The sequence below is a fragment of the Varanus komodoensis genome, unplaced genomic scaffold (assembly GCF_004798865.1).
Source record: "Varanus komodoensis strain SLA01 unplaced genomic scaffold, ASM479886v1 scaffold4, whole genome shotgun sequence".
In the NCBI taxonomy this organism is placed as follows: Eukaryota; Metazoa; Chordata; class Lepidosauria; order Squamata; family Varanidae; genus Varanus; species Varanus komodoensis.
Window position 1 is genome coordinate 9,257,770 of NW_025335941.1, and position 15,038 is coordinate 9,272,807.

The 15,038-nt window shown below is 37.9% G+C and overlaps 1 protein-coding gene across 3 annotated transcripts in view; it reads left to right on the plus strand.

Annotated features, from left to right (window-relative positions):
- The window catches only part of KDM6A (lysine demethylase 6A), a 139,648-nt gene that overhangs the window by 22,450 nt on the left and 102,160 nt on the right, over window positions 1–15,038 (plus strand). For all 3 annotated transcript variants that reach the window (XM_044442763.1, XM_044442764.1, XM_044442765.1), the window contains exon 3: window positions 13,237–13,345. In XM_044442763.1, coding sequence (XP_044298698.1) covers window positions 13,237–13,345 — 109 coding nt within the window. The remainder of the gene's footprint in view (window positions 1–13,236; window positions 13,346–15,038) is intronic.

Sequence of the window (15,038 nt, forward strand, 5' to 3'; positions counted from 1 at the left end):
CGCTTGCTCCTGGGGAGGAGCAAGCGTCTTTTAATTTCTTGGCTGCAGTCCCTGTCTGCGGTGATCTTGGAGCCCAGGAAAATAAAATCTGTCACTACCTCCATTTCTTTCTCATCTATTTGCCAGGAAGTGAGAGGACTGGATGTCATGATCTTAGTTTTCTTAATGTTGAGTTTCAAGCCAACTTTTGTGCTCTCCTCCTTCATCCTCATCAAGAGGTTCTTTAGTTCCCCTTCGCTTTCTGCCATGAGAGTGGTATCATCTGCATATCTGAGGTTGTTGCTATTTCTCCTGACAATCTTAATTCCAGCTGGTGATTCATCTAGCCCCGCCTTTCTCATGATGTGCTCTGCATATAAGTAAAATAGGCAGAGCGACCGTATACAGCGTTGCTGAACTCCTTTTTCAATTTTGAACCAATCAGTGGTTCCGTGCCCAGTTCTCACTGTTGCTTCTTGACCCGCATACAGGTTTCTCAAGAGACAAATAAGATGGTGTGGTACTCCCATCTCTTTAAGAACTTGCCACAATTTGTTTTGATCCACACAATCAAAGGCTTTAGCATAGTCAATAGGTAGGTTTAGTGGCCTTCAAAAACATTTTTAGCATGTTTCCTGCTCACTATTAAGGTTGTCTTACCAAGATTTTAATGCAAAGCATGTTTAGCATTGGTCAAAGTTCATTTATTTATTAGTGCTTCATTATAGAAAGTTTGTGTGTTTTTGTGGCTATTATGGGATTCTAAAAGGCAACACTCTATGAAGTGCTTACCAGCATAGTACACAAGATGCAAGTTGACCCAGAGGCAATAACAGCCTTCTTCAGCTTGGTACCCTCCATATATCTTGGACTACAACTTCCATCAACCCACTCCATGCGGCCATTTGTCAGGGATGATAAGAGGTTGTTGTCTAGCGGTCTGTTTGGAAAGGCTTCACTACGCATTGCTCTTCTAAGACTCTCCTCTACTCAAGGGGGAAGAGTCTGGGGCCCAGTAGAGATAGGGCCCTAGAGCCTCTGTTGAATTCTAGTGTGTTGGTACAAGCCATCACCTTGGAGTTACCCAATGTCCTACAGCTACAGCCTGACTATAGCTGCTTGACTAAGCCACTTCAAGCTTTTGTCATATCCACATGGGCTCCAGCTTCTGGTCAGCTCAGAGAACTTCCAGAGATCCTGCTGAGTAATGAGACAGGATCGCTATTGTGTTTGAGATCATATTCCATCTTGGTCTGTACACACTCATTTATTTATGCATACATACATATATACTTCCATGCTGCCCCATAACCCAAGCGTTCTCTGGGTGGCTTACAAGAATGCTAAACCAGCATATAAAAATTCAATGAAATAGTTAAAACAAAATTAATAAAATGTTATTCAAGGTGATACAGAATAATAAAGGTTTGTGTGCAAACCAAACCAAGTACAACCAAATAATTAAAACCAAAACCAATCAATTCAACAACAAAGCACTGATCGGAACAAGAACATTTTTACCTGGCTCCTAAAGGAAAGCATGCTACTGAAGAGGATGCTTCCCTCCTAGTTGTTCCCCCCCCCCAATCTTGGGCGGGGGGTGGTATTTGGAGGAGGACTTCAGAAGATGAGCTGCATGGACAAGTAGGCATCTATGGAGAGAGGACTTCCCTCAGGCACCCTGGTACCAAGCCATTTAGGGCTTTGTCTGTCAGTGACAACACTTTGAATTGGGCTCAGGCATGAACAGAGAGCCAGTGCAGCTGACGGAGAACTGGTGTAATGTATCCTGTAAGCAGCCATGCTGCTCTGTTATGTATTCGTTATAGTGTCCAGATCATCTTCAAAGGCAGCCCCACATAGAGCACATTACAGTAATCCAGGTGAGAAGTTACCAGCATGGTATGTTAACAGCATTTTATGGCTCAGCTAAGTACAATAGGACTCCATATTCTCAGGAGATAGGTTCCAAGCCGCACAGTAGATGCCTGAAACCATGGATAGTATCAAACACTATATACAATTGCTCCTTGGTTTTTATGGGTTTAACTTTTGTGGATTTGATTACTTGTGAGTTTGTCATCAAAAATTTAGTGTTTTTTTTCTTTTTGAGTTTTGTGGCCTGCTGCACCACAGATGGGCAGGGAGGTTCTGGGCAATGAGGAAGGGACCTGTGCAGGCTGTGCTGTATCTCTCCATAGATAGCTGCTTGGGCAATGTTCCCCCTCCTGGCATGACACCTCTCCCAGTGAGGGTGGGGCAGGTGCCAGACTCAGACCGGGTGTGTGGCCGCTTGTGAGGCTTGGAATGCAGGATGAGCTTCCCTAGAGCAGGTCATGTGTCAGGTCTTGTTTCTGCACTGAAAGCAACTGTGGTTAAGTGAAACTGTGGTAACTGAAACAGTGGATACAGAGGTTTTAATCTACTGCAAATATAAATCTGATGTTGACCTTCTATTGTTAAATCCCTAAAGTTGTCAGAAATGTCATGGAAAATGTCTGTTTTGCTATCATGGTAAGTTGTGACTGGTATACCAGTCCTTCATATATTTAATATTAAACACGTTCATGCTAATAGCTGTTGCAATGTCTTGTACCTTTTGACTGTTTAGAATTGAATATGCAGGAGAATACATCACCTGATAGAGGTTTAATCTGTGTCCATTAAAAGCTGCCTCTCAGAGTCTGAAACGTTGTATAACTCTAATAAAACTAGACTTGATACTTTTTTCATCATTCAAGCATAATAAAACTGTAAACCAATTAGGAATATAATATGCTATTCTTACTTCGTCTGTAGGCTTGGCTTTACACCCCATTGATTTCAGTGAGATATAAGCATGTATAACTGCAGGATTTACTTTCTGGAATGCTATCGTATTGTCTCAGTTTTGGATAAATATGTATTTAATTTTATAGCTTCCCATCTAACATTTATTATACAGAACTTATTCTTACCCTGTAAACAATTGCAGTGATCCAGTAACCCTGTTACAATTGCAGTAACCCTCAGAGCTCAGGCTTAACAGGGGCACAAAGGTACACGTCTTGCCATGGAAGAGGAGGGCATAGAGACACATTCTAAGAGTCCTATAATGTGAATGTTCTCAGCTTCAAAAGATTGTTTAGGCAACCTCTTCTGTGTCTAAATATCCTTTAAGTAGAACCACTTCTCTTTCAACAGTTCTATGGCAGCTGCTTTTATCCTGAATTACTTCCAGAATGAAGGCATTATATGCTTGCTGTTGTTTGTTTTAAATGTTTCTGGAGCAGTTGCATATATGGTTTCTACACCTATGTGAAGACTTATTTTGGAACTTTTCTAAACCAGTCCTCCCTAACCTGGTGTTGTAGACTGCAACTCCCAAGTGTTCCTTACCATTGGCCATGTTTTCTACCTTTAAACATGAACAGAAGAAAAAAGGGAAGACCAAAATAAGAGATGGATTGACTCCATAAAGGAAGCCACAGACTTGGTTAGAACAGCTAAGCAGGGATGACATGGATAGGACATTATGGAGGGCTTTTATTCAAAGGTTTGCCATAAATTAGCAATAACTTGATGGCACACACCACCCTCACCCCAACACCATGTTCACTACAGCCATTTAGGGTTGACATCCAAAACCTCTGGAGGATACCAGGGAAAGGCTGTTCTAGAACTAATCTACAGTTTTGCCATAGGTTAGTGGGGTGGTTGCTGCTTTCTTGTTCAGTTCCTTTTGACAACTGGTGTAACGACATTAGGAGTTTCCCTCTAACTTGGCAAAAAAGTTATTTCTTCTGATACTGTTTTATTTCCTATTGACTGTTTATTTTGTGTAGTTATTTCATTCATTGGTTACCTTGTGCTTAAAGATAGTTTTCACACCTCTCACATCACTGGGCTAATGGTTCTGAATTTGGCTTCTTTCTGCACATCCTCTGTGCAAGCAAACTATCTCTCCTTTTGATGTACAGAGTTTGTATCTTTTGTGCTTTGGAGAAGGGTATCTGGTTGACTTCTTCACTTTCAGAGTGTTAACGAGCAGGCATAGCAATAAATTCATTCAGTTCAGGTTGCTCTTTTGGCAGCAAGGGCTGCTTATGGTGGATGCTGAAACTAGCTGCCCTGCTAATGGCTGATTTTGAGAGAATAGTTGCTGAGCTATCTCATCTGGCAACGCCATGACATTCTCTGCTGCAGGAATGGATTGTTCTTAGAACCAATGTACTGACAACTTCTGCTTCCTCTGAAGGTCCATCAGCCTCAGTGCTGATGTTTCTTGAGCCTTCTGCTACCCTGGCTGCTTTGCCTGTGCTAAATACAAAACAGTTTTTGTCTCTGCCTCCTAAGGCACCTCAGTTCAAGTTCTCTTTATTGTGAATTCAGTAATCCCCAAGAAGAAAGGTAAAATGATCTTTTTGACACCAACTTTCTTGATATCATCTCCTACCAGAGCAACTTTTCCTACTCAGTTACATTAATGTATTCAGCCACTGGAATTACTCCAGTGCTGAAGATGAAGAACCACTTAATGGATTCAGTGCTGAATTCCCAGCAATTAAATTTGCTTACAGATCCTGATTTTCACTGATGTTCTTAACCTGGGTTCGGTTGTAAACAAAAGCTGTCAAGTTTGTTCACCGACTTGAGTATAGAGAGGAGAGAAGCAGGTGCAAACAGTGTGTTTCTATCAGCATGCTGCTTAGATAATTACTTAAGCCAGCTTCCCTGTTCTAGAATGTCTAAATGCAGCCATTAGTATTTTAATTTATGTAGAAACTTTTTGTAGTATAAATAATTTGTTAAACAATACTTTCATTTAAGCTATTTCTTATTTTTGAATAATTTATTTTAAGTACAAATAATAGCATTTTGAAGGAGTGGAAGTTCACAGGATTTAAACTATTGGTTTATGACATGGAGACAAATTGCAGTGAATTCACTTTTCACTGATGTCCAGTTAGTGGTGACCTCCTTTCTGCTGTGCAAGCAAATTGTAGTGCCATTTGACCTAAAATTATAGATTTGGAATTATACCTTGCACTTGAGATACTTAACATATTTTCTGATACATTGATCACCTCTCCGTAAAGAGTGTCTTGAATTTCTCTCACTTTTCCATAAAAAGAACAGTTTAGGTATCCAAGGAGAAATCATACTTAGCATTTATTAAAATCATTTACTGATCTTTAAAAGCAATCTGTATTAGTTTTTCTGTGTAATCTTGAAGTAAACTGAATTGTGAAATCTTGATTGAATAAAATTGAATGTTGAGAACTTTAAGTTTGATAAAATCTGGTAAAACTTGTTAGTATGAATTTTGTTTCACTCACTTTTTATTGCTGTTAAATTATGATGTTACAAAATAAATTATCTGTTTAGCAAGTGATCATTGAAAGATTGGACTGGATTTTTAGCCAGAATATTCATGCTAAAGGTATCTTGTCTAATAATTTTGTTACTTTAGAATTCCATATACCTTGCTTTTGGCTCTTAGTAATTCTAATACATTCAAGTCAATCTGTCTAGTTTCTTTAAAGATTTTGATGGATGAGGAAAGGAATATATTGATTGTGGTGACTAATGATATATGAAACCAGTGCCCATTTAATTAGGAATAATTCCAGCCAAAATTCTTTTAAAAAGAGCTAGTATTACTCATTCACCCCCCCACCAAAAAAACCAAGCTCCAAACCAAAAATGGAATATTAGAAGCAGTAGTTCCAATATAGTGCCTAATTAGTTTTAAGGAAAGTTATTTACAGTTTGGGAGTTGCATCCAAATTCACAAAACTGATTTATGATCAACCAGCAAACTAGAATTAGAAACCATGGTACTAAGTAGTTTTGCAAACCATGGTTTATATCAGTTATGGTGTACCATTATATCCAGATTGGTAAACCATTGCTGTAGTTGCTAATTCCCCCTCCAACGATCTTAATTTTTTGCTCCCTTGTAAATCAGAAGCAGCAACCTGTTCTCCAATTTTCATTAATTTTCTTGTGAACCAGAGCCAGCATAACTTGGATGATACCTTAATTGTAATGCATTTGAATTTGTTCAAAATGCCATTGAATAAGATTTTGTTGGCAGAATTTGTTGAGATGCAAAAATGCTGACAGAATTTTGGAGAGTGTGTGACCCACCACTTCTATGACTGGCCTTTGCCCCTGTGTGGTCCACTTTATCTTTCAGGACTGGTTTTGTTGGCTGGGTTCAGGAGGATGTAAATGTCTCCTGCGTAGAGGGAGTGGATCCAGCTGCCATAAAATTGCCCTCCAGTTCTATTTTTCATTTAAAACCTTTCTGTGTGCCCTCCTGGACACACCCATGGATTCCATACTCTGTGAAGCTGCAACAAAATCATTACGCAATATTTGAGGGGTTGCAATGTATTAAACATAGGTGTTAGTTTGGAGCTGCTGAAAGTTTTGTGTATGTATGAGTTCGTGAGAAACTGTCTTCATGTTTATCTCAAACTGTCTTAATGTGGCATCCACATATTTGCACACAATATCATTTGCATGTAATAATTTAGATATCGGTCAACCCAACAAATTTGGGCTGTTCTTAATGATACATATTTGGTATGCCTAAGACCCTTTTTCCTTAACAAGCAGGGTCTTGTCCAGTGATTTGGATTAACATTTTAGCCAGAAAATTTTCTAGTCTAGTGCTTAATATTTTCTAGAAAAAAATCCATTATATCAATTTATTAATAACAATGAATGGATGCTAATCACACATATTATATAATCATCATATAAGTTAGGCTTGGTGCTTTCAGATTTGCAATTAATGTTTTTCAGTTGATTATTCTTAATGTACGTATGAAAGAACACATATGTAATCGAAATCTATGTCCATCTCAGTATGAAATGGAACTTACAAGGAGTGACAGCAAAAGCACTGGTACTCCAAGAACCACAGTTGAACTATGTTGAAACAAATGAATGTCAGTGATTGTTAGCCTATTATACACCAGTGTTTGGGTTCCTAATTTTTATTAATGTGTCAGTTCTCAGTACCTTTGTTTTTTCTTAAACTGGAACAATGTAAGAGAAGTACATGCTATTGTATTTTAAGTTTTTCAAGTATTCTAATAAAAAGGTTGCATAATATAAAGTTAAATTGCATTAAGAGCACAATACAGTGCATATTTACATAGAAGAATATCCTACAATTCTCAAAGTTCCTCAGCCAGCATGCTTTATATTTTTTTCCTCAAATATTTCAAGTCAAGTACTTGCAGAATAATTATGGGTGAATTAACAGGTGGCACATCTTAGTTTGTTGTTTACCAAATACAAGTAAAATAAACATGCTTAAATTAGATCATTTTGTTGAGCATAAGAAAATACTCCAATGCAAGCAAAAATGTTCTGATGCAAAATATTTCCACATTACATTTGAATTATCAGTTGAATATTTTCTGGAAAACTCTCATCACTGCTCCTTGTGTTATATTTTTTTGAAATGCAGCATGAGGTCAGAGGAAAATCTCCCCTGTACAGCTCTAAGCATAAAGGTGTGTGTGATGGGGGAGGAGAGATAAAACTGTTCACCAACAGTTGAGACCTGGAAAGGGGGTAAAGGCTTCTTTTGCCTTTGCATCCTGTGTGTGCTGCTTTCTTAGAATATCCACTGGTGCATAGCAAACCCACACTCTCTTGTCTACCCCTTCCAACTCTGAGATGGAAAGAAGAGGCAGAAGCATGTTAGTTTGTTCTGTCTCTGCACAACCAGTCCTTGGGGAGGCCATTGGGTGCCAATAGAAGCTCATGTCCCTCTGTCTTCTTGCCAAACTAGAAGGGAGAGGTAAAGATACATCAGCTTGCACTTCCTCTGCACTCTGTGGGTGAAGAGTGCTTGTATGTGCACAGAAAGGGCTGGACATCTCTTTTTCCCTTCTTCAGCTCTCCGCTTGAGGAGAAAGATAGAGGCACTGTAGTTAGTTTTTGTCTGTAGGCATGACAAGAATTGTTGGGTACAAAGGCAAGCCTATGTACTTTCAGAGACCAAAAGTGGAGACTTCTTGTGCCTTACATTAGCAGAGTACAGACAGGTCTCAGGCTTCTTGGTATGGGGAGGAGCAGATTTATCACCTCTCTTCTTTATAGTTCAGATGGGGAGGAAGTCTGGTGATCAACATGTTTGCTAGAACCCAGATCAAGGTTTGTGAACAAGATTATAGTATCTTTTATATCCTCTGCTCAGGTTACATCCAGTGGTTCTTTATAGTTTTTAAAAGCTGCTGAGTAGTCCAGGAAATTAGAAAGGTTAGCCTTCATTTGCCCCTTCTTCTGGCATTGATCAAAGCAACCAAAACAGTCTTGGTGCCAAAACTAACTCAGGAATCAGATGATTGAAATACATACAGAAAAATGGTTACATTGAAGAGGAACTGACTTTGGTCAGGCACTAACCAGAACCTTACTAAAATAGGAAATACAAGTGACTGAAAGGTAGTTGGAAATTTCAGGGTCTAGGAAGGCTTGTGCAGAAGTGGCTGCTAGGACAGATTGATTTAAATCAAGGTGATTTAAATAATGATTTGAATAACAAAAGGGATTATTCTTGGTGATACTATTTCATATGTTTCCTCAGCAATTGTGCAGATCTGTCCAGAGCTTAGCACTACCCTCACAAAAGGAAATTAGTGATGAAAAATGAAATACACATACACAGAAATAAGGTCAGATAGCTACTGTATAGACTGGATCAGTTTATTGTTATTTTTTGTGAAAATTGAATACCAGTGTTTGGTAGGTAGAGTATAAATATTCATCTATTAGAAAGGACAAGTTATATGGAAAAGTCTCCTTTAATCTGGTAGAAGGTACTGATTCAATTTAGAAACTAATTTCATGGCTAGCATGCTTATATTCAGATTATTTAATATTATCCTAGCTTTATTTAAGAGAAACTAGGTATTTACATTTATAAGATAAATCTGATTTAAATTATTAAACCTGGTTTTTAATTTTCTAGAAAGCATTTGTTTTTATCCATTCTTCCGCTAGAGGATGAAGTTCTTTCCTTCACACCTGGCATAGAAATGCAGCTCTCTGATTCTCCTCTGCCAGCCCTTAGCAGGCTAGCAAGTTTCATTCTTTGCAAGCTAGTAATATTTTTTTGGTTTAATTACTAGGCTGAGGTATGTGGATTAAGTATGTGGGTTTGTGCCAATGTCTTCAGTTGTTGAGAAAAGAGTGAGAATTGTGTGGCAAAGTATTTAACTGTTTTTAAGGGCAGAGACAAATGCGAATTCTTGTTAATTTATCCTGTTAGTTATGTTAGGCTTAGAAATATTTGGTACAGCCTTGCTGCTTTTTCTTGTCAGACACAGAAACCAATGTTGTACAAGTTTAAAAGTGAACCAGCATAATGATCATAACGGAAGTTCTGTCATAATAGAACTAGTGTTTAGTTCAGTACTTGCAAGGAGAAGCAGGTGGCAGAATAACACAAATGATTTTATATATTTCAGAATCAAATGCTTTCTCTTCAGTCATTGCTGTTTGTTTGCTTCCTTCCTCTACTCTAGTTATTGTGCCCACTCTAAGGCAGCTGCCTCTGGTCATTTTGCCAACTTATATTCTTCAAGCATTGCTTTCCTCTCTTTCAACAAAGGGAAGGAAGTGAACTGTCTACTGTAGCACTCTCCCCTTTTATTTCTGGATTCTTTTCATTTCATTTGTGAAAGCAACAGTCATATAGGCTAGTTTTAGTGGAATGCACGGTAAAATACAGACTACAGGGGTACACCTATTAACTGGGAATAAAATATTGACTCCTTCCCTGTCTTCTAAGCAAAAAAAGTTATTTTCTCAATCACAATTAAGACTGTATTCAGCTGACCTAATAAGACTATATTCAGCATTCAGAATAAATTTAGCCAAATAGAGTATTTTCTTTCAGCAAAAAAGCTTCAAAAACTTACTTTTCTGAGAGGGGAAGTTCTGATATAGGAAAGGGCAAAATTCTAGTGATGAGACCCACCTTCTTCCCCTCTCCACCATGCCTTTTCCCCTCCTCTCTGTAGCCTATTTTAAATCTTGACAAGACAGCCAACATGGTTCTTTCTGTGCCAGAAGGTGAGGAAGCTTATTCTTTGGAGTTCCACCTCCGAGCTCGGACTGCAAATATTTCTATGCTCACCCCAAGATAATGTTAAGAAGCCATAGGACTTCACACTAAGTTTACTTTTAAATATCTTAAATTTTAATACATTTATTAACAAACCAAGTTATACATTAAACAATTTATGGTGTAATCATTTGCATGTTGAGACAGGAAAAAAGTCTTGCAACTCCTAGCATTCCTAGCTAGCTGGAATTTGTAGGACTTTTTTTCTGTCTGAAGATGAACAGGATTGTGCCCTTGAGGAAATGGCACCTCAGCCTCCTAACCAGCCTCTCTGCGACACTTCATCTGGTGAAAAACTGCTGTCCAAATGAATTCAGGGTGTGAGGCATGGCTGTGACAAATACTACAATTACCTCGCTTTATGCATTGAATGCATCTAAGCCTCTGAGTTTGAACTTTTGCTCACATTAGGGTGAGGGCAATAAGATTATGCACTTAGTAAATTCATAATTATTCATACACCCCCTCCCCCGTGCTATATATTTAACTGTAACGCATAGGGTGTTGGTGAAATCTATTAAGAATGGACATGAAACACAGTCAACACCTTTAAACAATCTCAAATTATTATTTAAAGAGTAACAATGGATTCTCTTCTATAAATAAGTCTCCTTAAAAACATTAATTTTTGTTCAGTTTGTAAGGATTTTTCTGTAGTAGTAGCAATCTCATCTATAGGAACCAGGCTGCTAAATTTCTTTTAGGTACAGAGGACTTGTTAAAGGTTTTATAGCTGAGGTAATATTTCATAACAGCAAGTTCTGTTTGAGATGTATTTAAATCAGGGGTGTCCAACCCATGGCCTGGGGGCTACATGTGGCCCAGAAAGGCTATGAATGCGGCCCAGCACAAAATCGTAAACTTACTTAAAACATTATGAGATTTTGGGGAGGGATTTTTTTTTGTAACTCGATTGCACAGTTCTCCAGTGTGTACTTTGTAGACGACAATGTTGTGTCGCAGTGTCATGTAAAATAAACGTATCTATGCTCTCACTAGTTGTACACATGTGTGGCTTCAGTTTTATAGCAGTCTGTGACATCCAGTGTGTTATCTTCCAAGCACAGACAGTCAAATTTACACCATCAAACATTACATGTACTCATGGTGACTTGGCAAGTGAAATGCAGCTATTATCAATCATCTTTCAACCTACCGTTGCAAACAATTTTATACATTTTGACATGTTGGCTAAACACAGTCCTATGGACAGTGAAAAATATGCAGCTTTGCTTTTCGATTTGCTACAAGAATTTGAAAACAGATTTCAAGATTTCTGGGAAAATAAGCACTATTTTGGTATATTTGCGACTCCATTTTCAGTTGACATAAATACCGTTACCTGCCAATTTTCAAATGGAATGTATAGAACTGCAATCTGACATTCAACTTAAAGAAAAAAAATGATCACAGACTTTTAATAGGTCCTGTCATCCCAGAGACAAATATCCCTTGCTTCACAGTAATGCCTTATTCATGTCTTTGCTTTTTGGAAGCACCTACATTTGTGAGCAACTATTTTCAAGAATAAAGCACACTAAGAGTAAAATTAGAACCAGAATATCTGATGAGCACCTTGAGAACTCACTGAGAATTGCAACTACTTCCATCACACCAAATATTGATCCTTTAGTTTCTCAAATATGTCAAATATCCCACTAGTTTTATGTTGCCCTCTTTTCTTTTACTTTTATAATAAAAAATAAATCAGTGAAGTTTTATTACTTAGATATGTTCATTTTCTCTATAAGTGATCGCAAACTTTGGACTTGCTCGACAATTTTAAAAAACTCTCTGAATGCGTCGCCACATAATTAGGATTATGTGAGGACTTTTTTGCTTATCTGTGGTGGCAGATATCACGAAAATTATGCAGACTTTTTTTGCTTATCAGCTTTTGTTAGTGTTTGTGTATTTAATGTGCAGCCCAAGACAATTTTTTTTCTTCCATTGCAGCCCAGAGAAGCCAAAAGGTTGTTCACCCCTGATTTAAATGATGGCAGTGAGTTTCATAAACCCACCTTTTCAACATTTTTATTTTTAAAAAGCTTAGGTGAAATAACATCAGGTGTATGGAGCTACATTAATTGACTGCTATGCTTGCAACCAGAACAAGCCTAGGAACACAGGGATCTACAGAACAAAACCCAAACTGTGAAAAATGCACATTTTCTTGACATGCTATGCTCTGGTCTCTTTAGTCATATATGGGAAAATGTGCATGTCTTCAGACATCTCTGAAATGACGGTCATTAAAAGATCCGTTAGTCCAATAATCATAGTAAGAAATAGTAAGAAATGGAAGAAATAATTATACTGGAAATCTTAAAGAATTAAAACATTTTTCATATGGCTTCAGGTTTTCTGGAAATTTTAACCTTTGTTCTTTATGTAGTTTTTAGATATCAGCTTTGGGAATTGTGACTGGCTATATAAACACTGTGTTTTTAGCGTTCTAAAAGAAAATACTTTGCAATCTGAAAATTTTCATTGTTTCACTTTTGGAAACAAAGTTCTTGAAAAGGAAGAAGTCCCCAGTTCCTTTCCATCAGTTTTTGTTTCTTTTCCCATGTCTTCAAATCTCTATTTGAGTGGGGTTTGGGGAGAGCATCACTCAATTTGATGACCCGCAAGCTAGCTTATTGACAATACAAAAGTTTTTCATTTATGTAGCATGTTTGTATTGTGTTTTCTGCTAAAGTGTTTAATGCTCCAAACATAATTTCATTTATAAAATAGCTCTTTTGCCAGTTTAGTTTTTGAATTAGGTCTGAGTAGATTAGCTCAGAAAATATTTTTTAGAATTGCTACAGTGTATATGATTCATCACTTCAATGTAAGCATAAACAAGAGGCATAAACCAAACCAGAAAAAAATATGCTTTTAAACTGAAAATTAGGTACCATGATACGTGCACTGTTGTTTAATAAGGACATGTTCATTTTCCCAAAACAAAAGTTAAATAGTATATTGTAAAACATTGATTCTTATTCAACATTACTCATTATGTACCCATTAAAGGTAAAATAGCCATAAAGAATGGCTTTATAAATAGCTGTAAAGTGCTTGTAAAACATATTTTGTATAATTATAAAGTATGTCCTTTTTTTCCCTCCTCCCAGGCTGTTGGCTGCTATGAATCGCTAATATTGAAAGCAGAAGGAAAAGTTGAATCTGATTTCTTTTGCCAGTTAGGTCACTTCAACCTCTTATTGGAGGATTATCCAAAAGGTGAGTCCATTATCATTTCTTTTCAGTTGTCTTTGCTTGGGATCCCAAGTGTTTCAGTACACACAGTGAGGCTTCCACCTACAGCCAAGTTTTCTCCTCCCACATTGAGTAATTCTACCAAGAATTTTAAAGGCATTTTACCAGTGGCCTTTAGAATGTCTTTGGTAGGAACACCTCAGAATGATTGCACTTAGGGGAGTTTTCTGTAGTCTTTCTGGGTCCCTCCTGTAAAATATGTAGAGGACTATCATATGGGAATGCAGCAGTTGTGAAAATGTTCAGGGTAACATATGGCAAATTCAAAGGGGATTTTTCAATTTAAGAATAAAAAGGTATTGTTCATATCTTAGATTGCAAATATTCTTTGTTCAGCATACCTTGGAAATAAGTTTTTAAAGTTTCAATTCTGCATTTACTATTAGAAGATAAGGTTCAAATGAAGAAACATATTGTATATGTATGATATTTGTATGTTAAATAACAAGGGCAGTCCTAAATGTTTATTGTAAATCATATTTATTATGGAAGGTTATAGTCCTGAAATACCATGATGTATCTGCATAAGGAAGTCCTATTGTTGACTTTGGACTCCCCAACTGCATTCATAGCATATGCTTGACTGAAGTCTTGAAGTATGCAACATATGTTGAGAATTGGAATGACAATACAGATTCTTAAGGTATTTTTTTTCTATAGAGGGAAAGCAAAAGAGACATAAATCAACTGGTTGTGTTTATTTATTAGAAAAAGCCCAATAGCCACAGTGTATATTTTTGTTTGTTCTTAAAGGTGTTCTGTGGCACAGAAAAGAAAGTGTTCATATCTACTAATGCAGTTAGTAAAATAAAAGGATGAATAGCATAGGAAGCCACAGCCATGAGATCAGTTATAAAACCTAATGTCCTTGTTACTGTATTAACACTTTACTTTAATGCTAGGGTGAATTTGAAGCAAGTATGAGGACCAGGACATAGGCACCTGGCAGGGGTGGGTGGAACGCTAGAACCAGGGTGCTGGTGTGAGGCTGGGTTCCATAGCTCCATAAGGCTTGGGGCTGGCATTGATCTGAAATCAGAAATGAGGCAGCAGGCAGTCCAGTGTAGTATGAGAGAGAGAGGGCACAGTCCAGAAACAGCCCAGGGGTTGAATGCAAAGGAAGCAGTTATGTAAGTGGGGGTCAAGATTGAGGAGGAAGGCTGTAGGGACAGAAAGGAGCAGGCTGCAGCATGGCAGTAACAAGGTGGGGATGTCCTGGAGCAAGGCAGGGACTAAGCAGATAAGGGCTGGAACTTGCAGAAGCAAGGCGCAGGACCATAGCACAAGAGAGTCACAGAGACAACTTGTGTTGCTGTGGTAGAGAGCAGCAGGGCAGAGAGAGGCCCTGGTTTCCAGGGCCCCAGCTGGACCGTAGGATTGCCTCTCAGCAGTTCCCTACATGTGCCTGCAAAAGTATTCTTGGTTCTGCAGGCACTTGTCGGGCTAGCCAGGTCCTGGCCCTGACACTGGCACCAAGTCTCCATAATCTGTTTTTAATGGTTCAGTTGCACAGACACAGTCCATTTGTGTTCATATCCATTAATTACTAATAATCAATCCTTCTAATATTGAACTGGGGTAGTATAATGCCTGTCGGTTTAGCAAACAACAGAGTTCACAAAAATACAGTAGTGCTTTCTGCATGCTTGACGAATTC